At 42.7% G+C, this 26,815-nt stretch overlaps 1 protein-coding gene across 6 annotated transcripts in view; it reads right to left on the bottom strand.

Moving 5' to 3' along the window:
- Positions 1 to 464: 464 nt before the first annotated feature.
- The window catches only part of KRCC1 (lysine rich coiled-coil 1), a 41,929-nt gene continuing 15,578 nt past the window's right edge, over positions 465 to 26,815 (bottom strand). For 3 of the 6 annotated variants that reach the window (XM_014607618.3, XM_019478338.2, XM_059721455.1), the window contains 6 exons: positions 6,381 to 6,487; positions 4,989 to 5,096; positions 4,734 to 4,908; positions 3,590 to 3,871; positions 2,333 to 2,432; positions 465 to 1,832 (listed from right to left, as the gene is read on the bottom strand). In XM_014607618.3, the coding sequence (XP_014463104.3) occupies positions 1,031 to 1,832; positions 2,333 to 2,432; positions 3,590 to 3,871; positions 4,734 to 4,908; positions 4,989 to 5,096; positions 6,381 to 6,487 (1,574 nt within the window). In that variant the 3' untranslated portion in view covers positions 465 to 1,030. Of the gene's footprint in view, positions 1,833 to 2,332; positions 2,433 to 3,589; positions 3,872 to 4,733; positions 4,909 to 4,988; positions 5,108 to 5,406; positions 5,607 to 6,380; positions 6,488 to 8,543; positions 8,632 to 26,815 lie in introns of all 6 variants that reach the window. The other 3 variants (XM_019478342.2, XM_019478344.2, XM_019478327.2) reach the window with 3 other exon arrangements.

The following is a 26,815-nucleotide window of genomic DNA, read 5'->3' as shown; positions in this document are numbered from 1 at the left end:
CTCCCTTCTACCTCCATTGTGCACATGTCTCATCCCAATACAGAAGAATCAAATCTGAGGGCTCAAGGTACTTCCAGTTTCCTTGTCCCACCGTACCTCTGACCCAAGAGCAGCACAGACCAAGACCATAGCTCATCTCACCTACCTGCAGGATGCCCGCTGTTCCATTAGCGTTATACTGCCCAGGTCTAATTCCACATCATAAATGAAGAGCTGTTAAAACCATATTTAAAAAAACGCAAAGCTGGTTTAAAATTTTTTCAAACATTATTTTTTTATATTAACTTCCAATCCAAGACTTCTGGGTGGAGTTTTTTAAGCAAATTAGTTTGAACTGGTGAAATAATAAATAGTATATAGTTTCAATTAACAATTTAAATTAATTTTGCATCTGGTATTATTTCAGTATTTCCTAAACTAAAAATCTGGATTACAGCAATAAGAAAAGCATACTGGACAACATATTCTGACAATCAGCTGCATGTTTAATAAAGACCTTTTCACTTTCCACCCTCAGAGCTGGGTGAAAAAACAACAATAGTAAATAAGAATTGGAACCCAAAGCCTAAATAGGCTTACAGTCTTCTTTAAAATCCTTTAGTGAAACACATACAGAAATGGTTGGGAATATTGTGTACTTATTTTTAATTTTACAAGCTTTGGTATGCTGGAAGAATGAAAGAAGCCCTCCATACTCTGTGTCTTTATTTCTAGTAAAATACTTCTAGTATTCGAATATTATTTGGAAGAAACAATACATGGTGATGGAACTCCAAAATGAATGCTGTAAACTGCTGACCTAGATTTGAAGTTCATACAGACTGTTGCATAACTGCTGTGTGTGTGAGATTAGTAAAAACAGATTCCTATCTACTACCTGATAGTTTCAGAAGATAGGCTCTCGTTCACTTCAAAGACTGGAACCAAAAAGTTTGGTTATTTTTCTTTAAAAAAATGAATCATAATATAGTACACCATGGTTAAGAGACTACAAAGTGAGATGACTTCTTATTGTTAATCAAAACATCTCTCAGTATCCCAGGATAGACTCATCCCAAAGTATCTCCTCATCCGTTTTGCCATCAATTTGGGGCTTCTTTTTATCCTTTTTGTGTTTTCTGCTCTCCTTTTCAGTGACTATTTCTTTAAGTCTTTTATCTTTACTGTGCTTTGACTTCTTTTCAATTGCTGAGTCTGTATCAACCTTCCTTCGCTTTTGCTTCTCACTTTCCTTTCCAGAATCAGGGTCTTCATTGTTTTCCTTCCTCTTCTGCTTTGCGGGCTCTTTCTCATGTTTCACTTCTTTTCCAAAGTGGTGTTCCTCCTCGTCTTGTTTCCTCTGAACCTTTTGTTCTTTCTTATGAGAGCTGGTGCTTGTATCAGAAGAGATGTGGTCATAGCAGTCACCCGATTCTTTTGATTCTGGGCCATAGCTGTTACCTCTGTAGGCGGTCACCTGAGATGATGTCATTTCCAAATAACGATCCTTACTGTAGTGACATGTAAGTGTGTTTTCTAGTCTTAGCCTAGTCTGATAAGCTGGCGACCAGCACGGCAGTCTGTTTTCAACAGCATATGATGACGTCCACGTTTCTGAAAAAGGGCTGCAATACTCGTCTCGTTCAAACTTAGCATCCAAAGGTACAGTGTCGTCATGGTCATTATTTTCTTCAAATTCACTGGTCTTAAACTCATCTTCCTCTGGTTTTCTGAAATATGTTTTTGGTTCCAGGCCTCTTGCTTTCTGCACTTTGATGTAATCAGCTAATTCATCTTGAAAGGAGTCATATGTTTTCTTTGAATTCTTTATGAGATTGACAACCATGGTTTCTCTGCAAAAATTGGATATAAAGTCTCAGTTATTAAAACTGATCGGTTTTGATTTGAGCTACTGTAGAATGCCGGGTAAAATTCGAAACCAGAGAGATTTAAGAATGTGGCGTGCCACATGATGCATCTGGGTCAAATGAGTTAACTAGGCAAAGAAAACCAATTCTCAGGGAGAGGTTCACAAATGCATTACTCCAGTTTTACATGTGCTTGGCCCAGGGGTGGTCAGTGAAGTTACATTGGCATAGAATGGGCTGTCCATGTATAGGACTTCTGCAAGGGAGTGTTACCACCCAAAAGGAGGTGAACATTTTTGGCCAGAAGTATGTTTTTTACATTGAGAGCATCTCTTTCACCAGTAGGATATAGTCACTTGATATAACAACCAACAAAAAGGGACCATACAAGTCTGCACTTTTCCCTTCTATTGTCATTCTCTAACATAAACTCCCACATGCAGTAAAGTGCTGCAAACAGAGAGGTACATTAACAAAATACTTACTTAATCTGATGTTTATTTCCTTGCATGTGGGACTGGTACATTTCTATAGAGGTAAGGGTGATGTTACATATAGGACATATGTAGTTACCAACCCCGACTGCTGAAAGAACAGAGAGTTGGATATTAAAGAGGTTGTAAGCATCACCACCACACAAGAGACATCTCGTTCACTCCCCTACACAACGGACCTCATATAGAGATCATCACCCATAACTACACTTTTTTTCCCCTTTAAACAGAGATGGGTGCTGTGAAGGTAAACCATGAAGCATACAGAGCAACACAGGCACTATTCAAACAGTAATGAGAATGTTATTTATGTTAATTGACACTGATTATGATCTCCCCTCCTAAAATATTTCTAGAGTTTTATTTAATAGCTTTATTAAATACACAGTGTAGGTAATGTGCAAATATCCACAGTATAAACTGGTCCTGAATCTGAGTACAATGGGTACACATGACAGACCTTTGCTCCGACACGTGCTAATTAGCACGTTGGAACAGACTCAGTTAATTGAGTCTGGGGCAGGGTCAGAACAGCTGGATTGGCCTGAAGTACATTGAGCCTGTGGGCCAACACCACATGGGATCCAGCCTCCAGACCTACCTCAGGCCATCCATCTGGCCTGCAGGGTCAGAAAGTTGAGTGCCACAGGTATAATAGCCATCAAATACAAAAAAGGGCTGGTATAAAGAGGATATAGACCAGCGTTTCTCAATCCGTGGGTTGTGACCCAAAAGTGGATAGCCTGAATATATGAAAAGGTCTTGAACAAACTTTAAAAATGGATCAAACTTTAAAAAGGGATTCTCCTTTAAAGGAGAAAAACGTGGGAAACTGGCTTTTCCCTTGGAGGCTGGCAGACTTCCACACCCCCTCTCCCCACACACTCATGCCCTACCCCACAAACCAGGGGGCTGGGGCCTGGGGGTGCAGGGCAGCAGGTTGGAAGCGAAGGGCACTGGGTTGGGACTGGCCACTTACGTTTACAAATGGGTCCTGGTACAGAAAAGGTTGAGAACTACTGATATAAACTATAGTCTGTGTCCAGAGGGTAAAAGATAAGAAATAATGGTCTCACACAGCACCAAGAGAAACTTGGTTTAGGTAATACGAAGAACTTGAAAACTATGAGGGTGGTTAAATATTGGGACAGATGACCTAGAAGCATTGTGGAAGCTCTGTCACTGGAGGTTTTTAAGTGCCAGTCACTTCACTGAAGACCCTGGAATAATTCTCCACTACTCACTTACCATTTGCACTGGATTCTGCAGGAACAGCTTCATCCCCCAGGTCCTTCATCATTTTCTTCCTCAATTCATTCCTTTTGTGCTTCTTACCAACATAGTGCTGATGGGCCACCAGTGGGTTATTGAAGGGAGCTGAACAGAGCTTGCAAAACTTGTCTGGATCATTTAAATCTAAAGTCATACTGGAGGATGATGCAGACTCTTCAGTCTCTATGTCTTGTGAGGACTTCTCTGCTGAGGGCTGCTGGGGTGCTGGCAATGCGGAAGCACCAGTGGGTGAACTTGCTGATAACACAAGAAAGGAAAGTCTGGCACAATTCTTTGGAATAATGCACACAGAAGCATTGAGCTATTCTAGCTGGAGGAAAGCAGCCTTCTGGCCCGGCTGTTAATAACCATGTGTGCACACTCTCCATGCAGCTCTCAGGAGCACTGCCACAAAGTATGTCCTGCCTACTCGCTACCACTCTGTGCATGCCAGCTCCCCCAGATATGGCAAGAGTTGCCTGGAGTGCCCTTGAACTGCACATTAGCTTCCTGTCTCTGGCATGCTTATGGGCATGCGTTCATGGCTGCTCTATGCACTGCTCATTATTGGGATTTGGTACACATGGAGAAGCAGCAAGTGAAGTTGGTATAGATAAACCCAAAGAGTCTACATAATCCTGCAGTTTTCTCCAGAGTGTTATGACCTTATTTCACCAGCATATTCCCTTCTCCTGTCTCCTCCAGGTATATTGGATGGATGGTGTGACAATAAGAGGGTTGCTTTAGAACTCACTCTTAGGACATAGGGCCAGTCTCAGTAACACGTTCCTGGATAGATTTTCTTAATTAGTATAATAGCTGCTAAGGCCTGCAATCAATCCTCACACAACCCTACAGTACATCTTACTCCCATTTCACAAGTAGAGAAATGGAAATACAGAGACACCTGCCAAGGGCCCATCAATGTAAAAACAGGGACTTATGGATCTTTAGCTCCAAACTTGTGCTGAAACAATATTTTCAGCAAGGTGTTTGCCACACTTCAGACTGCAAAAGCACTGAGAAGTAGTGATGGGAGGATACTTCATTTTAACTGTTTCAGGGAAGAACCAGGAATACACATGTATCAAAGCGGACATAAAGATTATTTGGTTCTCACCAGTTTCTGGCTGGATGCTCTGCGCTAGCATCTGAGCTTGGTCTCCTGATAATTGCCTTAGCTTTTTGGCATGGATTTTTCCCACGTAATGAGACTGAGCAACAACTGGGGAAGTAAAAATCATGTTGCAGAGACTGCAGTATTTGTTTTTATCCACTACTCCACTTTCATCCATCTGAAACCAAAGGCAGGTTCAGTTACCAGGCGAACAATGAGCAGTTTAACATTCTCGATAGTGCTCCGAACAGACATCACCTGAAAGTTGATATAATCTGTCTTCTTCTGTTTTCCAGCCTTTTGCCCCTCATCTTGCTTACCGTGGACTTGGAAATAAAGTCGAACTTTCTGAGCATGCTTTTTGCCCTGGAATGAGACTGGAATTATTCCTACTTCATTAGTGAGGACCCATGTGCTTTCTCATCCAGAAATTAGAATGGGCTTGAGCAAAGTTGCTTTTGCACTTTCTGATTGTAGTCACACAGAGAGTGAACCACAAATGAACACATAACAGTGTAATAATATTTACTAAAAAATAATGCTAATACTTGATACTTCTATCCGACAATTCATTCATGGATCTCAAAGCAGTTGTTACAGTCACCAGTCCCCAGGATATCAAGGAAACAAATATCCTTTCTGTCCTCTCACAGATGAAGGCAGGCTACATACACACCTCAGGTTGCAGAGCAAGTCCACTGTAGAACCAAGACTAGAACCCAGCTCCTCTGCCTCCCAGTTTGGTGCATCCTGCCTCACAGTGTGGAGATCAGCTGTTTCTACAGATTTTAAATTTGGGGTGATATCTCCTCACCACTTTTATGCCCACGTCCCTGCATTGCAGTAGTACACGTAGCTCCATGACATATTAGTCACCTACAAATTCAAAAGAAATTTGCTTCCTTTGAGCTGACACTGTCCAAATGGCTTCAAAAGAGCAACCTAGTCTGTCCAACGCATGGACCAGGAGAATCGAGAGGTCAGTTTCCCCAATGATGTCTCCCTAGGACTGTGGAGTCGGGGAGCCATTACAGCTATCTGCAGCTATATCTAAGGTCAGATCCAGCAAAGAGAAACTTAAGCTTGATTTTTGTGGGATGCCAAATGTCTGATGTCAGCTCTAGCTGAAGGAGTTAAAGAAAAGCTCAACCTTGCAGGACCAAGCTTTCTGTTACTACTAAAAGCCAAAAAATGGCACTTGCTTTGGCAGTTCTTTTAAAAACTATTTAACTTGGCCAGGATGAGAGTGAAGAGATCATAGTGTTTTGACTGAAATTGGGGGAAATGCTAGTGCCTGAAAAATCTCTCTATATATACAGGACCTGGTTTACAAACAAAGTATACTGTTTGACATATGTGGCATTTGCTCAACGTATTTATTAGTTCTGAGAAATACTTTCAATAGGATTTGCAGTTTGCTTTATCATATAAGATTGAATTAGGCTACTTGCATAGCATTGTATAAATGCTGTTAACTCAAGATATAGAACTGTAACAGTCACTGCATGCAAATAAAACCAACATTTATCAACAAGGGTAACTCTGAGTTATGTCATTATACAAAAAATAGGTGGCCATAATCTGTATAATCAGCACTGAATATAGCAATGTCATCAGTATCCTCTTATATGTATATCCGCTGTGACCTACCACATAGTGTGAAATCCTTTGGGACTCAAATTGCAGCACAGCTCCACACACTTTACAGAAGGTGTCTGTAAAAAGGTCTTTTCTTGTTGCCTCATCCAATGTGCCATCTAGAATCAGAGATCAGAAAGAGAAGCAGTCACAAATGAGAGCAGGAAGAAATCCCATTTCTTTATTCATGAAAAAAGCAGCCACTGTTGAAGATCTACAGCCAGTAAGTGATGAACAACAAAGGTTCATTTCATACTGTATAAACCAAGAAATCACAAGGCTCCCAGCTATTTTCAAAGGACTTCTGTGAAGCCATTTAAGCCTTCTCACTCACAAAACTGCTGCTCTAACACACCTTCACAGCATTATTCATAGAAAGCTATAAACATAAGTGGACCTCTAAATACAAAGAGAGAAATTTTCATTTTGAGGTGCTTACGTTCTAGTTCAGATAGTAGGACAAATAAAAAATAGCTGAAAAGAGGTGTGGACAGGGGCTTCAGCAGTGTGGATGTCATGGATAGGTCTGTACAGGGTTGAGATCAGATGCAAGGTCAGTGTGGGAAAGCTTGATAAAAGGAACTCAGCAACAGAAAGGAGTGAGTCAGCTGGGAAGGAAATACAGTACTCCAGGGGTTAGAAAGGACCATTTGGGGAGAGGGTTGTTGGTTACGATTGCAAATGGTAAGGGAAAGAGTCTGCTTGATGAGACACTGATGATGATGAAGTGATGATCCACCCAATGAATTTTGCAAACCCTTGGCTGAGCGCTCATAGGACTCTGAATGCAAGCTCCTATGCTACCTCTGCAGAGAGCACGTCCCATCCTAACTGCACACAAGCAAAACCACACCTTTGCAAGAAATCCTTCTATTAAATGAGTACAACTTTACTGGCAGCAGAATCAAGGCCAAATTAATGCATAGGCAAACTAGGCACATGCCTAGGGCCCTGAGCTGCTGGGGTGAGGACTCGGTCCTTCCCTCTGCGGTGGTGGGGAATGACCCGGTCTGCCTCCTTTCCACTCCCTATGGGTGGCAGCGCTTGGGTGGGGAGCAGGGTCTTGAACTGGCCTGGGGCCCACGAGTTTGTTTGCCTAGGGCCCACTAAAGGGTTAATCCAGCCCTGAGCAGCATACACATCAAATAACCCAACACTTGTCATGCTGCTGAAAGGGGAGACTAGCTGGGACTTCAAGAAGGTGGAATACTGAAATGCAGCATTGCAAAACCGCTTGGTACGTTCTTTTCATTTAAGACCCAAAAGGGAAGCTTCTACCCCAACCTTTATATAATTGTACACCTGAGGGTTTGCAAATGCAGTTTTGATTGTATCCATGCACATGTACAACTCCGACTTGTACATGTCAATTGTGTGGCAGTTCAGTAGTGGGGTCCTTTAAAAATTTGGCTCCGACAGTCTGCTGTGCCAGGTTCCTGCTCTAACTGTGCGACAGCTGTCGTGTTTAAGATGAGGGCTGTCAACAGTCATTGGCTCAAATGTCATTTCCTAATAAAAAATATTTTATCCGCTTTTTATGAGTTACAGGGGCCTGAGGCATAATCCTGCAGATGCTTTTTAGATCTACAGCGTGATCCCCACCAAGATTTTCAGTACTTTACCATTTTTGTTAATTTTGATGGGATATGAGAGATGCAGAAAGAATAAGCAACTTTTTCCAAGCCACAAAATAAATTCAATGCAGAATGGGAAAAGTAGTCAAGAGTTAATAACTCAGGTTGGGACTTTAGCCTATAGTCCATTTTAAGTTTCTGAAAATGATGAATGTTCGGGCTTCTTCGCAGAAGAGAAGTGGTGAAAACGTTCCACTGGCCTGAATAAATTAACAAGAACACTGAACTGGAGGTATTCACACCAGGAAAATATAAAAGAAGCAACAACCTCTTATAAAACAAAATGAACTGCAGTGTCACTGAATAGGGGAGAGAATATTACCATGTGCAATGGTTTTCCTATTGCAATTTGCAAAATTTCTAACTAGAAAACGTTTGTAATATTTCTTTGTCCTAATTTCCCTTTTCAAAATGATCTTTCCTATACTACCGGGGAGAATAATTGTAAATAGACTTTCATGACTTTAGATGCACTTTGAGCAAACTTTCCTAGCAGAGGAAAAAACTATAAAATGTACTAGAAAAAACTTCTCCAACACACCTGAGTTTTAATCCTGAGTTCTAGGGCAAAAACATATTCTAGTGCTTAGCAGCAGAGAATATGAATCTGATAACTTCAAAGGACTCATCTGAAACAATGAAAAAGACTGTGAAAATACATGTTTTATCATTGTAGTAGAAGAAACAACCATTGATTTGCTATTTGAGCTTTACAGGAAACAGTAGGTTTCTTAAGTGACCTATCCAAAAAGAAGTCTACTGATAGCTCTCAAATGGATGAAGTGACATTCTGGAACCGATTTCGAGTGCTGGTACAGTCATTTTCACTGATCTTAATACAAAAAAAAGTATCTGGATACCTTTTGCTGCTTTGAAAAAAATCACAGACCTACTGCTCAAGCTGCACACTGCCTGAATACTGCAGATGCTGGCTTACAATGGATAATATTGATCTTATTTTATGTGACAACAATTCAAAGGGGAAAACAATTCTGTATAAAGTAGAATTCTGCAACCATCTTGTATTCTGGATTCCCACTTTTTCTATCATTTTAAAGCAAACCAACCAGGCAAGAAAGACTTCCTTCTTTTATACCAATAGGCAGGAATAGCGCACACAGCCTAATGTCGCTAGAATGTCCAAAAAAAGTTTGTCTTATGTTCTAAAATCCATAACTGGGCATCTAAATTGCCTGATTTTTCAAGTGCCAAGTGCTCAGCGGCTCCCACTGACCTAATTTGGATATAAAAGCAGAAATATATATATAACCTTAGCACTCTTGCTGAACTTCCCAATATCCACCCAGAGTTTGAAGCAATTCCGTTTTCTTGCAGAAGTCTGAATGCATTTACCAAACTCAGTGTCTCCATTACGTTATTACGTTAGCTAGAGATCTGCTATGTAAGTGCTGCACAAAATTAAAGAGCATTATAAAAGGAAGTTAATCATAGCTTAAGACATCTGCAAGACGTTGTTTATGTGCACAAGACTACCAAACTTACAACACTGGAGTTTGAACTACTGGCCATTTCCCCTTTATAACTTCCATGGTTTTGTCAAACACTTGTACCTGAGACTGTCCCTTTATGATCGAAGTGAAATGTAAGTGTGCAACTGCTGTGCTTCTTTGCCCTAAGCGTCATTATGGTGAGGATTTTTTGGAGAAAAATGCCTGTACATCATGTTCCTGCATGCACTTCCTTCTTGGTGCAGCCAGCATCTACCACCTACTTCCTCTCTTCCTTAGTGCCTACCAACTTTAATTTTACATTAAATGCACGATGGGGAGCCACAGAACAATGCTTCCCCTCTGGCGATGGCCAGGGGCAATTCCCATAAGCGGCATTCTTCCATATGCATGCTTTTTATCAGGAAATGAGCAGAATACTTTAAACCAAAGGCGTTGCTGGGGCTGGCCTAGCTGCAATCATTCTTATTTGGGAACTAAAAATGAGAAATGAATGCTGGTCTAATGCCTTTCCCTCCGTCAGCAGCTGAAGTACAGACAACTAACTTTGCCTGCCAGACCAACATGACTACAACGAAAAACCCTACAGCTAACTGATGCTGCTTTCTCAATTAGCTCTATGCACGTGGCAAACAAAGATGTGAAACCATCAACATCTTTTAGACTCATAGCTGCGATAGGTTTAGACATGCTAGCCTGGGTACAAATAATAGTGAAGGTACACGGACGCTGGCTTCAGCCTGTTCCAGCATCCAAACTAGTCCTTCCCACCAGGGACATTGGGCGAATACCCTGGTTACCATCATGAGATGAAGCTTGTGTCAACGTGACTGTTGCTGTGGTTACTTGCATTAAGTATTTTAAAGCTGGTGTGGATTTGCCGGTGTGAACTCCAGTGACACCTTCCTTTTGTTGTGCAGACGCACACAATAGGATTTGTCAGCTTCTGCTCATCATCAAACTCAAAGGCTCAAAGGGACGGGCACACACGACTTGCCCTACTAAGCCAGATGAGCAGTTTGTGTATTCTGATAACCCATATCTAATAGCAGCCAAAACCTGACCCTTCACAAGAAACTTGCTAATGACCTATTAAGAAATCATCTGTAATAGGAAACTTCTTTCTTATTCTATTACTTGCTCCATTATACTTCAAAGCCTGAAGATTTACTTCAGTGGTTTTTAATCTTTTGAGACTCGAGGCACCCCTCAAAACTTTGTGACACGAGTGGCAGCCCATTTAGAAGCTAAATTACGGTGCCTATGTCCTTGCAGAGGGCCAGGAAGTGAGTGTGGAGGAGCTGCAAGACAGGGAGAGTCTGATAAGCCTTATCTGTTCATCTCTTCACACCTGGAGATTGAGTGATAAGTCTTAACTGGTTATCTCCTCGCACTTCCTGCAAGTAGAGGCACTGTGGTGTAGGATCACTGGTTTACATGCTTAGTAACAAAAACAAGTTGAAGCTAATGGGAATTAAGCAGAAAATTTCAGTAGGGGCAGATTAGTCTATTATTGCCTGCTGTGGGTTAATTTTTTATTGCAACTCCTTCTAAAACACCAAATACTAGCCACTGTAAGCAGCAGTGAGCCACTGATTTGAACTGGCATTGCAACTTTTGTGTTTGCTTTCTTATAGCTTTTCTAATCCTTTTCTGAATCAGTAAGGCCACTGTGTTCAGCGATGTCTTGTAGTAATGACTTCTGCTGGTTGGTCAAGCATTGCATGAAAAAAATCCTTGTAGCAGTTGTAATATTTCTTTTCCCTCGTTTCTTGTATCATGCAAAAGCATAAATAGGACTTTTAGACCCTGTGTACACCGTTCTCTCAGTTGTATTGCCTATGATATCCGTTCTCTCTTAGTGGTCTTTATGGTCTTTCTCCATAGATCCTTCCATGGCTATCCTACAGTCTCCAGACATGTGTGCCCCTCTGTTTTAGCTGTATTTTTTCTTGGGGTATGGACCATAATCAACTTACCATAGGAAAAAAAAAAAAAGATGGGCTTTATCAGGTCCCAACTGCTCCGTGGCAACTTCCCACATGCATGCTCTTACACCATGCAAATGGAAGGTAAACTGTGGTGCCTGCCCCCCCTTCATTAAGGGGTAAACCACCACCATTTAGCCCCCATTGCCCATGGAAGTCATGCTGACACAGCGATGTCCCGGGGAATTCTCCGTAGCGTTTTCTACTCTGCTCTTTACACAACCCGATATTTGGGGTAACGCCACCATCAAGTATTCAAAAATTGTATGGTAGATTCCCCCCAAATTACATGATTTTAAAAAAATGGCAGATGTGGGATTTGTATTACTTGCCTTGTTTCTAGAGCAGGAGCTGACGTTTTTGGGCAAAGTGCCAAAAGCACCTGCAACCTCGACTTGTAAGATGGCACGCCAAGTGAGGAAGCCACGAGAGGCCCAATCCCTGTTGTGGCAGTGCAGCCCTGGCCCCTTCCCTGCCACCCGCCCTGAAGTGCATGTGCCAAGCAAAATAGCCTTTGCGTGCCATGTTCTGGCACCAGTGCCAGCGGTTGCCTACCCCTGTTCTCGAGTCTTAAGAGCTTGTAATCGCCAGGTTTTTTCCCCACAGTTTGAAAGGTGGGAAACCTTCATTAAAAAATAAATAAGCAAGCTGAAATTTTCATCTAATAGAGTGACTCCAGGAGCTGAGGCTTTCAGAGGCATTAAATATCCTGAGTCTTGTGAGAAACAGCACCAGAATTTACAAAATGATATTTGTCTGCTTTTTAACAGAGGTTTTTGTTCCTCTGATGGACAAGAGTTAATTTAGAATAAAAGTATGTGCGTGTATGTATGTGTGTGCATGTGCGCACATAACTCAAATGATTCTACACAACCCTCAATACCTTACATTTGACAAAATACCCATTTATTGGCATCTTGCATTGTGATCCTGAAAGAAACTGCACTGGTTATTTTTCCTTTGCAAACCGTAAAAATGTAAAACAGCAAGTAAAGTTGCAACCGATTTCTTTTTGATGATGCATGTGACAGCTGGGCAAGTTGGTTTTGAACTTTCATTGGTAAACTGTCATGTATGCTTTGCAGCAATGCTGAAAAGAATGAGCATTTTGTAGGATTACGGCCAACTTTTTCAATGTGATTATGTTATGTTTGGCACTTAGGTACGGCTTTGCCAAGACTGGGAAAGAGGTTAAAGAACGGTCACACTGCAACATGAGCTAACTTGCACCCAACTACTAGTTCGAGTGCAAGTGTGGAGGCAGACTCACACCTTTGGCAGGCTTACGTGTCCTGCTAAAGCAGGGGTGGGCAAAATGCGGTCCGGGGGCCAGATGCAGCCCTCCAGGCCATTCTATCCAGCCCCCGGGGCCCCCACAAAATTAAGAAATTTAATATTTATCTGCCCCTGGCTGCCTGTCATGCGGCCCTTGATGGCTTGCCAAAACTCAGTGCTTGAGATAATTGCCCGCCCCTGTGCTAAAGGCATTACTTGTATTGGCATTACAATTACAATTTAACTCAGGCATAGCCAGTTTGCATTAGCAGGCCCAATCCAAATCTTCCTCTTTTTTATCAACCAGAAAAGGCCCAAGTGGCCTTGTCTGCAAAGCTGCTGAGCACATGTGCCTCTTACTGAAGTTGGACATATCTGCAGAAGCCCAGCACTTCTGCAATGTCGAGTCATTTCCTTGAGACTTATTTTAGGATGCTGATCTGAAAACATCAGTCATAGGCACGTGGAATACAAATATTTTTTACCTCTGCGTAGCTAAGATTTTAGTAAAACATTTGCCAAGTAATGTGCCCTACTAGTTGATGTTATGTGAACAGAGAACAAACATTACAGAACCGAATTCAGGCTTCAAACTCATGCGATGCCTGACAAAGCCGAAACCGCCAACAGATCACCGAAGCTCTACAGCACGACTTGTTCAATATCAAGCCCACTTCTCAGTGTTCAGACGTGCACACTGCAAAACCCCAGTACTCTGTGCCACTTCCTTTGAATTTGCAGCAGAGGTCAAGAACCAGTCTGCACCCCGCTTCCTTTCAGCAATCCCAAATGTTATTGACAGTGGTAGTACGGCATGAGAATACTTGCACCGACTCGACCCTGAACCCGAGGGCTTCATTCATCCTTGACAATAACTCTCCTGACAATTAAAGTGCACGTTACCACTGAATCAAATACGTCAGAGCGCACAGTTAGGTGGAAACTGTTACTGAAACGAGTGACAAGGCTGCAGGTGCCATTTTGTCTAAGACAAAATTCAGAAATCTACAGCATTCAGGCTAGATCTGCCCACCAAGCAATTTAATCCAACCTACAAAGCTTGGATATTGGAGGCATTGTGGCGGTGGAGCAATTCTGCAGTGGGTTGCATGCATGTCAGGAACAAAAAGTGGTGGTGGCCAGGTTGTAAGTGCTAACCTGATTTGGACCAAGTTGTATTATTCTGGCCCCCAGCTCCTTACAGGATGCTGACCACTGCTCTATGAACAAAAAACTCAATATAAAGCATGAATTCAAAATGACTTTCCTCTCACAAAACAAATAATTGCTCATCCCTACACGGTAGATCCTTGATGACTCGGCCAGGGATTCTCAACCAGGTGACACGAGACCCTTTTAAGGGTGCCATAAAATATTGCCACTGATAGGTGTGCAAACAGCCACTACATATGCTTCACAAGATAAACCCAGGGATTTCAAATAGCAGTCCACAGCGTCAAAATCATTCTCATCCGTTGTGGTCTGAATTTTTTCTGCAACAGAAAAATTGCTCTATTAACTATTGCTGTAAAGCTAAAAAGTAGCAATTTCTGAGGGGTTCCTTGAGACTAAAACACTGAACTAGGCATTTACTTGCATAATGAGAACAACTCAGTTCATCAGATAGGATGAAAAAATGTCGGAAGGGATACAAACCTTTTTGCTTCATGGAGCAAGTAAACCAGCAATGCAGTGAGGTTATAAAGAGGCTTTGCCAATGGATGTCAGTCCCCAACTGCCCACTACATGGTTTCTCCCAAATGCCTCTGAAGCACTGGCTATTTGCCTAGGCACTACATTGAGCATGACTTTCGTATGACTGCAGGGCCTGCTGGCAACTTGGTGGAGCTACTCGTGGCAGGGTAGCTCCTATAAAATACCAATCATTGGCACCAACTTTTATTTTTGCTGGGAGAGGAGGGGGCTAAGATGATGGACATGTGGAAAGTTTTATGAATTCCAGGTGACAGCCCTCTTTGCGAGGTGGACCAGGGTCCTCAGGCCCCCATGTCCTTGGCATGTTTGAACAATGTTGCAAACTCTAGAGTAAGGTGAGTATAGGGGGTCTCAAAACCCTAGCCCCCACTGCCTTGTGGGTACTCCTTGGTTGGAGAAAGGGCAAGGGACATCCCCCTGACAGAAACACGCCCTTGCTCACGTTAGGCCAGGGGTGGGTAAAATGCGGCCTGTGGCCTGGATGCGGCCTGCCAGGCTATTCTATCCAACCCGCAGGGCCCACCCCTCCCCCAAATTTAGCAAATTAATATTTATCTGTCCCTAGCTGCCTGTCACGTGGCCCTCAATGGCTTGCTAAAACTCAGTAAGCGGCCCTCTGCCCGAAATAATTGCCCACCCCTGTGTTAGGCAGTCGGCAGCGGTTCTTATCTGTTGCTCTCTGGCAGAAGCTACAACTATGGAGGCAGCGAACATCTGGACTCAGTCTGCCCTTTGGAATTGTCTCAATGGTCTCAAGAGGGAATGGTAGGTTTGAAGCAGCTTCCAGTCCTCCATGCTTTTGCCTAGGCATCCACATTGAAGGTCTTGGTGTGAAGACATCTCATGTAGACATCCATATCATATACCATCATATCATATCATAGACATTGCATAGACATAGACATCTCACATGTAATCCATGATCAGGAGGATCAACAGTGGCCAAGACACTGGGCAGCGGACCTAATCTGTGCCTCTGTTACTGTTTCATTGTGTAACCTCGGACAAGTGACTTTACCTACTTCCATCTATATAATGAGGATCATAGGGCTCACCCATCTCAGACAGGCTGTGAGGCTCAGTGCCCTGTAAAGTCTATCAAGATGCTCAGAAAAGGGGCATCTTTAGCCATGAAAGACACTGACTGGAATACTGCCATCACACCCTCATGTATGAAGAAGACATTATCTACCCACCTGGGTGAAATCTTTCCTTTACTGAAATAATTGGCCATTGTGCCATCAACTTTAATGACACCAGGGTTTCATCTTGTACGCTGTTAGGGCCCCCGTTGTTGCAGATTTGAGGATGCTCATAGGCATTAATTAATTTATCCTCAATACCGCTGGGAAGTAAGGAACCATTTTTGGCCAGGGATTATTCCATCAGTTTTCTGATCTCATAAATACTACACAACAGTCTAAGGAAAGAAGCGGCAATTCTCCCCCGCGATTTTAGGGGCTATATTTAGCCAATACAGAACCAGTTTCTCGGCACTTCTTTTTCTTAAAGCTGCCTCAGAACAGATTGAACACAAGTCTATCTTGGTCGGTACCACTCCTGAATACAATACACAGCTGAACAAATGTCTATTGGCAATGCATTCCAGTTGGTAAGATCAGACACTACTGTTGCTAAAAGCTACAGGGTCTAGAGGGCTAGGTTAGAACGACAGCACTATGAGGCCACAAAAAAGACATGCCACCAAAGCTCTTTGCTGCCTGAGAAGCAGCTCTGGCGACATCGGTGTACATGACATCATGAAGACTGATGCAATTATTGTAATGCTGAGGCCCAGATCAGGACTAGAACCACCTTGTGCAGGGCGCTGGCACACAGTCTCCACTCCAGTCTGAAGAGGCTCTGGGTGTGACAAGGAAATGGAGAACACGGTGCAAGAGAGCCAGAAGACAGGAGTAGATGTGTAGCAACACCATGCTGCACCTGTTGACTGTGTGCGTGATTTGTAGATTTGATATTTAAAGCGAGAGATCAAGATTAACCAGTTACTAACAGTGTCTGCACAGCCATGATCATTCAAGCACTCCATTCTTGGCTTGTAAAAGCTCAAAAGCTCAAGATCTCGAAACGAGACTGGACGCACACCTTGCTGGGGTGATTTGACCCCAGCCGTCTTTCCTGCCCAGAGCAGGGGGGTTGGACCCGATGATCTTACGAGGTCCCTTCGGGCCCTAAACTTCTGTGAATCTTCTTTTCAGAATTATATGAGGCTAGAAGGATAAAGAAATTAGTTCAGTGTGTGGACCAGGTGGGACAAAACAGACTCACTACAGAGAATTGGGAGAACAATTCTAGCAATTGAGAAGCATGGTATGCAGCCAGTTCTTACAATGGAGTTATTAAAAAAAAAAAAAAAATCACCTTTTACTAACTTTTCTTGTTTAAATACACAGTCCACATGGCATACCCATTAATAAAGCACTTTATAAAATGGAGCCAGTGGAGAAACCGAACCTCTGGAGGGTGGAAGGAACAGAACAGCCAACTGTGACCACCGTGCAGTAAACAGAGACCTGTCTAGCTGTTCATCGCCAGCCCTTCCCAGGTTCCTGTTGCTAAATCACATTAAAAGCAGCTAAAAATCCATGAAATATTTTCCTGGTGTTACTTTTCCCATATATGCAGTTGCCACAGGGATATCTACAATGACTGGGGGTGAATGCAGGTGACAGCGAATGGGAGCATTTGTGTTCCTGCAGTCTAGTAAAATATGGCGACATTTCCACACTTCAAAGGGGTTGAAGAATCCCTGAAACAGAACAATGTCCTCACTTTAGGATCTCCCAAAACAGGTTAGCACTGCTTGACTGATTAAGGCCTTTGGCTTCATGCCTTGCATGTGCAGTAATGACTTAGAGTCAACGTATCACAGGGCTTTTAGTAGAGATGCAGACAGTGTCCATTCAGCAGATTTGCTATCTTTCTGCCACCCTCATTGGCACTTTGAGCATTTACCAACTGTAACGCATTGCCAGTAGACATTGTTCAGCTGTGTATTGTATTCAGGAGTGGTACTGACCAAGATAAACTTGTGTTTGAGCACTTGTGTTTGAGCATTAATCAAGTTTACTAGGAACCTCAATATCATTCTGGATTCAAACGTACTCCTTTTCACCCAAAGCTCAGGCTAACTTATTTGGCTGTAATCTCCAAAGAATATGAAGACTGCTTTCACTCCTATAGAGACTTACACTGGCACTGTCATAGCAATAGATGAGAACAGGTAAATTCTAATCACAAGGAAATGCTCTAGAGAGCTGACATACAAAACTAATGCTAGGATGATCCCAGAGACATACAAGGCTACTACAGATGTATTCAGTGATCTCCCTAGGCCCCGAATCTTGGCATCTGAACCAATGACTTGGAGGAGAGTCTTCGAAACATTATCAAGCAGCACTCACTGGACCGACCCCTGCAGTGCTTACTCAGGAAAAAGGCCCCACTGAACAAGTTCAATCTGACCTGACTGTGGTCAGCCTGATGAGTCATTTGAGATTTTGCATTTTAAGAAACAGTGTGTTAAAAATTGGAAATGAACTTTAAACTTCTGGGTATGTGACTTGCAATAAAATATGCCAGATGTTCAGACAGTGGCCCTATTAGCAACTTGACAGGAGACCAAGACTAGCTGCTTATTTGTATAAAATGTTATAACCAAGTCTCAGATTTATTCATATTAACTACAGACTACAAATCCCATCATGCAAAGCTTCAGCCCAATGGGAGTGGATACTGGAACTTTTTGACCTTGTGGACCAAGTAGGGCCAGCCCTGGTTGCAAGCAAAGTTGCTGACTTGCGTATAATTAGAAGTTACAATCTTCTGAATGACAACTGGCAAAAAGACACATGCAGGGGAGAATGTGCAACGTGCGTTTTGTTTTTACTCAACGCACACTTCAGGATTACTATTAATGATGTAGCTGCAGGGGAATATTGAGTAAATTTACTTGAAGAATGGAGTTTGCAGAGAAAGGGTAAAGTTGGGAATGTAAAAACTGTATAAGTGTTTCCTTCTCTAAAAACTAATTCTGAATGAAAATCCCGCTGGACCTGGGGTCTCAAACATTTGGCCCATGGAGCTGTGTCACGTGGCCTGCAGGGCTCCCGGAAGAGCTATGAATTTGCAGGCAGGGCTGCTGTCAAAATATAGAGTACAGAGCCTTGTTGGGAATATCTGTTGTGGGGGGAGTGATAGCTGCATTAACCCCTGTAACTATTGCTTGCCCTGCAATGAGCCCCACGTGGCTTAGGGGGCTTTCACAGGGTTTAACACCCCTGCTCTAGACCTGCTAAAACAAATCCTGGGACAAAATTCGTCTACAGCCTAGTGTACATTACAACATTGGCAAGTGCATCTACAGCTTGGGCTCCTCTGCTTTGGCAGCACCCTCCTTTCTATGGCAGTTCCACCACCAATGCCAAGCAGAAAAAGGCCTCTGCTGCTGGCTGGCAGAAGATGCATGTAAATATTCCTGTGCTTTCTGTTGCGGTCCTCAGCAGCTGGGCACACCGCATGCTCCGACAGCCCCGCTGCTGCGTGGAGCTGCACGCAACTACCACAAGTCCTCGTGCTCCAGCGGCTTGGTGGCGATTGCTGTCTGCTGCTACAACGTCCGCTGGCAGAGGCAGGTAAACACAGACAAGGCCCATGTTACGTCCTTCAAGATAAGGTTTTTTCCCCTTCCATCGTGCACACAACCTCACGTTCTGACCTGACTGCCAACTTTGTCTGACAATGGGACCACGACCCGTAACCTGGCCCTGATCTAAAGCTCATGCTTTGAAAAGGCAGCCTCATTGGAGTTCAATGTCTTCATCGGTTGGACAAATGCAGCACTGCTGAAGATGCATTAGTTCACTACTGAAAAACCTTTCGAAGCTTTCTGAAGATACTACTACAGAAATAGTCTCCCAAGAGCTTCTGTTCTAACCTTATAAAAATCCTTGTAAAGCTGACTGAACATTGCCAGCCCTGATGAACTGCCAGGTGCTTCAGAAAAATACATGAAACTGCATGAAAGACTTGTCATATTTTCAGCCCCAGAATAAATGCACTTGGTATATACGCCAGTGTTGACCATGCCCTTATTCTTTATTAAATGACATCTGGGATGAGTGCTTTTTAAATTCATCACTCATCTTCTGATGTTTATCTTTATAGAAGGTTTATTTCTACTGTATGCAACCACCAGTTAATCCTCACTTGAGTCAATCAATTCTTAGTTTGGCAAAACTGGATGATCTTTCACCACAGCTAAACACAGTATTATTACTCACCATGTTAGGAACGCACAACAACAGAGAGGAGCAATCTTACACAACTTGAACAGACACGCTCATCTGGCTCACTTCTGCATATGCCCACTAGTACCATCATGCATAATAAAGCCATTAGTAGTCCGTCTTGGCTAATGGCAGAGCAAACAAAGCTTCTTTGTAGGTCCTACATTAATAGGGTCTAATTTTTCAAAACAGGGACCTAATAAAAGCTTCTTTTCTTCAGTATAATACCAAAACCATTGCTGGGCCCAAGTAGCATCAGCTATTCTTATAAGGTCATAATTAAACGCACTGCTGTGATTAAAATTTGTTTCTACTTTTTCTGAAGTGCCTTCCTGTATCTCTGGAATAAGTGTTTTTGCCCCTTCCCATCACATTTTGTTTTGATTGCCTGAAGTTAATACATTTATTTCATTTACTTCCTTGCTTTATTTATACCACATTTTTAGCATACCACATGCCCCCAAATAAGACACACGCAACTTCTTTTTGGAGGGGAGAATATAGAAAAAAAAAAGATTTTTTTCCCCCCCCAGAGTCACGGCTAACTATGTGACATAAAATAAGTTATTCTGGAAATAGAGTGTCCAGAAGTGTGGCATCGCAGGAAAACTGGATGAGACGAAAGGAATGTCCTGGTTTTGCAAGAAGGCAAGAAGGCTAGGTCGCAGAGCCTTACAAGGGCAGTAGCAAGATTGTTTCTTCTTTATTTTAAGTAGTACTTTATATAAGTTTCTGTACATATAGCTACATTCATTAGCACCTGCAAGAAGATTAACACTGGACTCGATCCCCTCTGCCTGCTGGGCCAGAGACAAGAGAAAACCATTTGACAGCCATTAGAGCAGTGGCTCTGTGCTTCTATTCCAGTGAAGAAAAAAAACAGCTTCCCTGCTTAAGACATACACCCCAATTTTGGAGGGGTGATCTGGTGGAAAAGATGTGTGTGGTATGCAAGTGAACACAGAGTAGTTATGCTCTTAAACCACCCGGATCAAGAGGATCTTTACACAAGTTTCAATGAGTTGCAAAATACCCCTTTTTTGTTAACTGCAGCCCAGATAAAATGAACACTGCAAAATTGCTTTGATGTGGTTCTGCTGGATTGTGACCAATTTAAAGACAGGAGTAAGGCACTTAACTGTAGTCTTTTGTATTTAAATATAATTGTAAAAGCTTTTAAAGGTTATTAGTAAAAAAAAAAAATCACGAAGTAATTAAACAGTGAGCAGTAATTAGATGTCATGGGAATCGTACTGACACCAAATGTTATCATTCAATACCCAAATTGAAGTAAAAATGCAACATCCAGCCTTATGCACACATATACTTTGGAATGGCGTTTCCATCCAAAGCTCTGACTGAGCCTTACCAAGGTGGGTTAGCTTTACTACCTGTATTATACTGGTAGGGTTTCAGATAATAAGATGATAAGACCCACCTTTTCATTAGTAGATCCATTTTGAGCATTCACATTTAGATACTGCAGAAGATAAAAGGAGCTGCTAGCGCTCAGCACTCCCAGAAACCAGGGCTGAGGAAGTTTAAGTCAGACTTCCAAAATATCTGGAGTCATAGTTGGAACTCAATTGTCACTGAATTGTCTACAATCAGAGAGTGAGTTAGTGGTGAGCTAAGGATTCAAATCCCGATTCCTGGCTCCCACTGCAGAAGTATACTTGATAGTATTTTTTGGGTAGTTTTCTGATACAGCAACACATTGACAGATGCAGACCCTCAAAAGTGCTTCTCAGTGTCCCAACCTATTTTTGCTACATGCTACAAGTGCTAGGACATTTCTCTTAACTCTCTCTTAACAAAAATTAGGGATGGCTATTGAAAGATAACATTTGAAGGGTGCATTTAGAGCTCCCAGAGAAATCCTCTCTGCATGCAATCAATTTTTACTTCCTTTTGGTCTTTCACTCTCTAAGCAGCACAGAATTAAAGCAGGTAGGGCAGCCTATTCTGAAAACATTAGAAGACAGGTTATTTGGAAGACATCCTATTTTAGTCAGCAACTTTTTGATTAAGGTGCACGTGAAAAAGTGTGCTCAGCTTCACTATTTCTAATGTTTTGTCTTCTCTGCTCCTCAAGGACATTTTGACAGATACCATAAAGCTGAAAGAACGCAGCAAAGGAAAATTGTGGGCAAAGTATGGCCCTTAGGGAAGTGTGTGCAATGGGGCTTCAGCTTGAAGGTACCCAGAATACACAAGGATATAGCCAAGTTTTGCCCCCAAATACCAGAGGTGGACTTGGTAACAACATTTAGAAATGGAATATTAAGAGGCATGCATTGGATCCCACAGCACTCTACTCCCATGAGAGGTACAAGATCTATTTATTGTTAAACAGACTTTTATTTTTAAAGGCTGACCCTTAAGGCTGGTTTGAAAAACAGTGAAAACTGCGCTGTGAAAGAGAAATGTGTTGCTAGGAATGAAGACAGAGTAGAACTAGACAGGGGCTTCCAGAGGTGGCTGTTCAGAAGATAAAGCTCCCCGTGGAAAGATGTCATCCTGTTAATGCACTGCAGTTTTCACAAAATTATTTTAACTAGTAAAAGTGCATTTGAATGTGAAAATAGGCCAGAAAAAAAATCCCCAAGTTATTTTATAATAACTGAACATTAAAAAGTCTATCTTCTTGCTTGGACAAGAATAAAACTGACTGCCACACTTCAGAATTCAGTAAACTGGCTTTGCTTTTTAAGGTACCAGATAATTGAAGAGACACTTCTGCAAAATCTTAGCCCTAGATTTCCTGTTTCTGTTCAAGCCAACTGAATTTTACCATGGCCGTCCATTTAAGTTTGGCTGATGCTGAGTGCATCTGAAAAATCACTTGTATTTCCAAGATAAACAACAAGTCCATGACACACAGATGTACAATCTGACATGGGATAAAAGATAATAGAGCTTTACTATGCATTAACTACCTAGGTGCACACTCTTACCCTGGTAAGCGGAAGTTAAACTGCAATACCTTCAGTGAAGGTGGGTTAAGCTACACCTTAGTTTCTGCTTACAACAGGGTAAAAGCATGCACACAGGCAGTTGCCACAGAGCAGGCAATGCATGGTAAAACTCGACCCTCGCTTGGAAATGATAAATTGTTCATCTGCTCATGCCTTATTTTAGTAATTGCCTGTGTAGCTTGGTGAACAAAGTTACTTGTGAACCCTCATTCCATATGTGCTCACCTTGACCTAGGCATAGTCTCATTGACTTCAATGTGCACAAATTAAATATAAGCATTAGCAGAACCAGGGCCTGTCACCTGGTCTAATGCCACAACACAGGGACTCAAGAGGGACTGGTGAACCTGAAGCTGGCCATACCAGGTCATGAGACAGTTTGGTTCTGACTATACAAGTTATGTCAAAGTAATGTGCTGTAATTATGGCACATTAAGTTTAGTACTCGTGGGCACCTATACATGAGCGCAGAGGCTAGAATTAATTGAGTCTGCTGGGAATGTGGCAATTACTGAACTCCAGCAGTCTCCTGCATCTTGTATATCAGTGTCCCTGCACTTAAAAATGGTGGCAGGGGACCTTGAACTAAAGCTTGTTGAACGGGGATGCTGATACACGAGATGCAGCAGTGTTTTAATCAGAGTGACTCTCAGAGCCGCTCTAATTAAAGTGCTGCCTCCCACCACATCCCCGAAGCACAAGTAAAAGTGCACTGAAATTACAGGTACAAACTTAATGTGCCGTAATCGGCACTGCTGTGCACTAGCTGATGCATGTTTTTTTGACACTAGTGCACAGTAGACTAATTCTACTGCGCATTAGCGTGTTTTTTGCTGGCTGTGCTAATGTGCAGTAGAATTAGTCTACCTACGGCACCTGTAGTGTCTCATGTAGATGTGCCCACTATGTTGTGGGCTGTGGCTAAAGTGAACAGGCTTTTGGACCACCTCGACACAGAGCAGTGAAAAGATATTGTGCTTGACTTAATGTGAAATGGGCATGTTTTGGCAAAGCTGGCCACAGAGGGAGTACAGCTACAACTCTCTTGTAAGATCCCAAATGGGACTGAGGTGCTTAAATTCTGTCTAACTCACAGAAATCAATTCCCATTAAACCCACATAGCAGCCAAAAAACCCAGTTAGGTGCCCCTGCTTTGGCCTGAAAAACTTTGCAGGCATTTTGGGTTAGGCTTGCACATGTGCCCATAAGCAAGGACCAACATTTTTAACTCCCACTTAAGCTTTGCTGTGATGCAGCTGGGTGCTGGAGGCCTGCATATGCCTAATGCCCTGGTCTGTTAGGCCTCTGCAGATCATGCCTGATTCATGATCAATCCAGGCAACACAGAGCTCAGAACAAAGCACAGCGCATCATATGGTCACTCTTTAGTTGAGATGCTCCCCTAGGAGGGGAAAATCAGTCCCTGCTGCCAGGTCTGCTTGTATACTCAATGCCAGTCAATTTGCATAAAAAACAGAAATAATTCTGGCAGCAGACAAGAACTGCCCCCCTGCCCCAGAAGCCCCACTGGACTACTGGGTCAGGCCCTCTATTGTTTTCTTGCTTTTTGGGTCTAGCATCCAAGCTTCGACAGGAAAGATGGACACCCTGAAACCCCTCACTCTCCTAGTCTAATCCATAACCTAATGATTAGGGAACACTCCTAGGAATTGAGAGACAGGGGACTGAGTTTCCTTAAGCCAGGGAGGGCCTGCAACCCAGGTCTATCACTTACCAGGCAAATGTTCTAGCTGATACAAAAGGTGGGCAACATCTGCCCTCATGTTCAGGAGGGAACACAAAGCACTGTGCTTTTCAGTGCAGCTAATGGTGCTGTCACTGTATTTAGGAGCCCCTCACTATTCTGAATCCCGAGAGGACAGAGGTGCTAGTATGCAGCCCAAAGTCAGAAAGCTGAGCTCTGAGGAGTAGTTCAAACACACCCTTGCACCCACAGGCTTCCTGCAGGAATCAGCAATCAGGCAATGTAGACCACTCTTTGGAGGCAACTGTCTCCATTCATGGTATGAAGGGCCCAGGTGCTCAACCCTGTTGATTCGGTTTACTCTCTTCAGAAGAGTCACTTGGTTTGGGGACACTGCAATGGCCGAGAGGAGAAAATGACTATTTGATCTGGCTCGTCCCTTCCCCAAATTTTTCTAAAGTTAGACTCCGCTTCAACAGAGAACTTTAAAGGAAAAGAACTGGTCTTAAAGGATATTAATATGGAAATCTCATCTCTCAGTTGTTGTTGCCCCTGAACACGAAGAAGCCTCTGCTCACCCAGGTTATTCTTTGATTCCCTCTCTCCCATTCCCCTTTCTTCCATTATGTTCTTTTTTCCCCTCACTTTTAATCTAGATTCCCTTTTGTTGGGCGCATGGCTACATATTTCACTGAACACTGCCCATTGATCCACCAACCTGAACTCAATAAGCTCATTACAGTTGAGGCCAATGGAAATTAACACGATTTTTTTAAAAAACTAGATGAAATTTATGTTGTGTCAGTGTCCAGCCACTTTCACTGCAAATATTGCTCAAGGTTTGAACAATCTGGTTTCTAGAACATCTATAAGAGAGAGATTTCACTTGGCAAATACTTCTGAATTATTTCTGAATAACATAAAACATACAGGTTGGTAAGCCCCTGCTGCAATTCACTTCTTAAAGGAAGAATGAATTTTAAGCGTTGTATTATAGAATTGTACCCAAGGCTGACCAAAGCAGGTCAAACCAGAGCATAAACAAGTTAGGGAAATTGTAGGGTAGTAGACTGTATTGACTTCTCATGCCAAAAGTGTTATCCTGTTTTCTGAGGATGGCAGAGGCATTTAACTTTGCATTTCTTAGCTCTTAAGAGCACAAAACAATTAAAAAATAAATAAATATGGCTGTTAAAACATGCAATGCAGCTAAAAATCATTCTGCAGGCTACCAGATACAGTTTTCTACTGTATGCTCTTCTGGCATGAAAGAATGCTTGTTAAGACCAAAGAGACTGGATCTGCTGGCATCCGTAATAGCATCTCCAAAGGATTTGTGCTATACCCAGTACACCTTTGAAACTAGCTTGTGGAACAATGGCTAAGAGCTCGAATGTTAGGGCTATTATGTTTTTGAGGGTGAGTGGGTAGGAAGTGAAAGGGATCTGAATTATAGCTAAGAGATCCACAGTGATAGAAATCATTTCTTTTCTCTGCAGAAAGGAAACATGTTTGCAATCCTGGAGCTATTACGCTTTTTAGAAGCTCACAACGTTTGGTTTCAGTAACCACAACAGGAGTTAAAACCTGAAGAAGCCACCCAAAAAATTTCAGGCTAGGAAAGCCAAGAGGAGGCTGTAGAGTTACTACCAGAAAGGGTTCCCAAAGCCAAAAGGTCCCCCTCACTTAAAAACCCATGCATTTCCTCTGGTAAAGGGAGGCCAGCACAAATGAAAAGCATGCATAGTTGGTTAACTTTGCTTTGACATGGCTGTTTACTTTTTTTCTTTAGGATACTTAACATGTCTCTGTCAGGCCGATTATGCTCCCACACACGGCTGCACAGCCCCCCAGCTGCAAGCGGTGGGAGCTACATGCTGCGCACACGTGCTCCCACCACACTACAGGTGGGCATGTGCCACCCAGGTCGCTCCTGTGTGCTGCACAGCACACAACCACTTTGTTTTACCAGTTCAATGCCCTGTATAGCACCGCACAAGTTCCCTGGGTGCCTCTGGGACAGAAGGGAGGGGAGCCAAGAGACTCCAACAGCAGCAGCAGCAGCTGCCACAGCAGCAAAGGGAGCGTTACTCCGGCTGGGAGCCCAGGGGTCCGCAAGTGACCCGCGAGCTGCTAGATCAACAACTCTGCTCTAAGGAAGAGCAGCAAGTTACGTACTTCATGCACATGGCTGCTACAGCAGGCTGTCCTGGGAACAGAGATATAGCGAGGGTGGAAGAATTTATCATTTTTCAAAATAAAAGATTTTTTTAACCACTGAATTGAGACTCCTCTTAGATGGCTTTATTTTTATCTAATTGGAATGCAACCACTTTCATTGAAAAATGCTGACGGGAAGTCCTAAAACAAAG

This window comes from Alligator mississippiensis, chromosome 2, assembly GCF_030867095.1.
Source record: "Alligator mississippiensis isolate rAllMis1 chromosome 2, rAllMis1, whole genome shotgun sequence".
NCBI lineage: Eukaryota > Metazoa > Chordata > Crocodylia > Alligatoridae > Alligator > Alligator mississippiensis.
The sequence above is the reverse complement of the archived record's forward strand: the minus strand, read 5'-3'. Positions and strand labels throughout refer to the sequence as shown.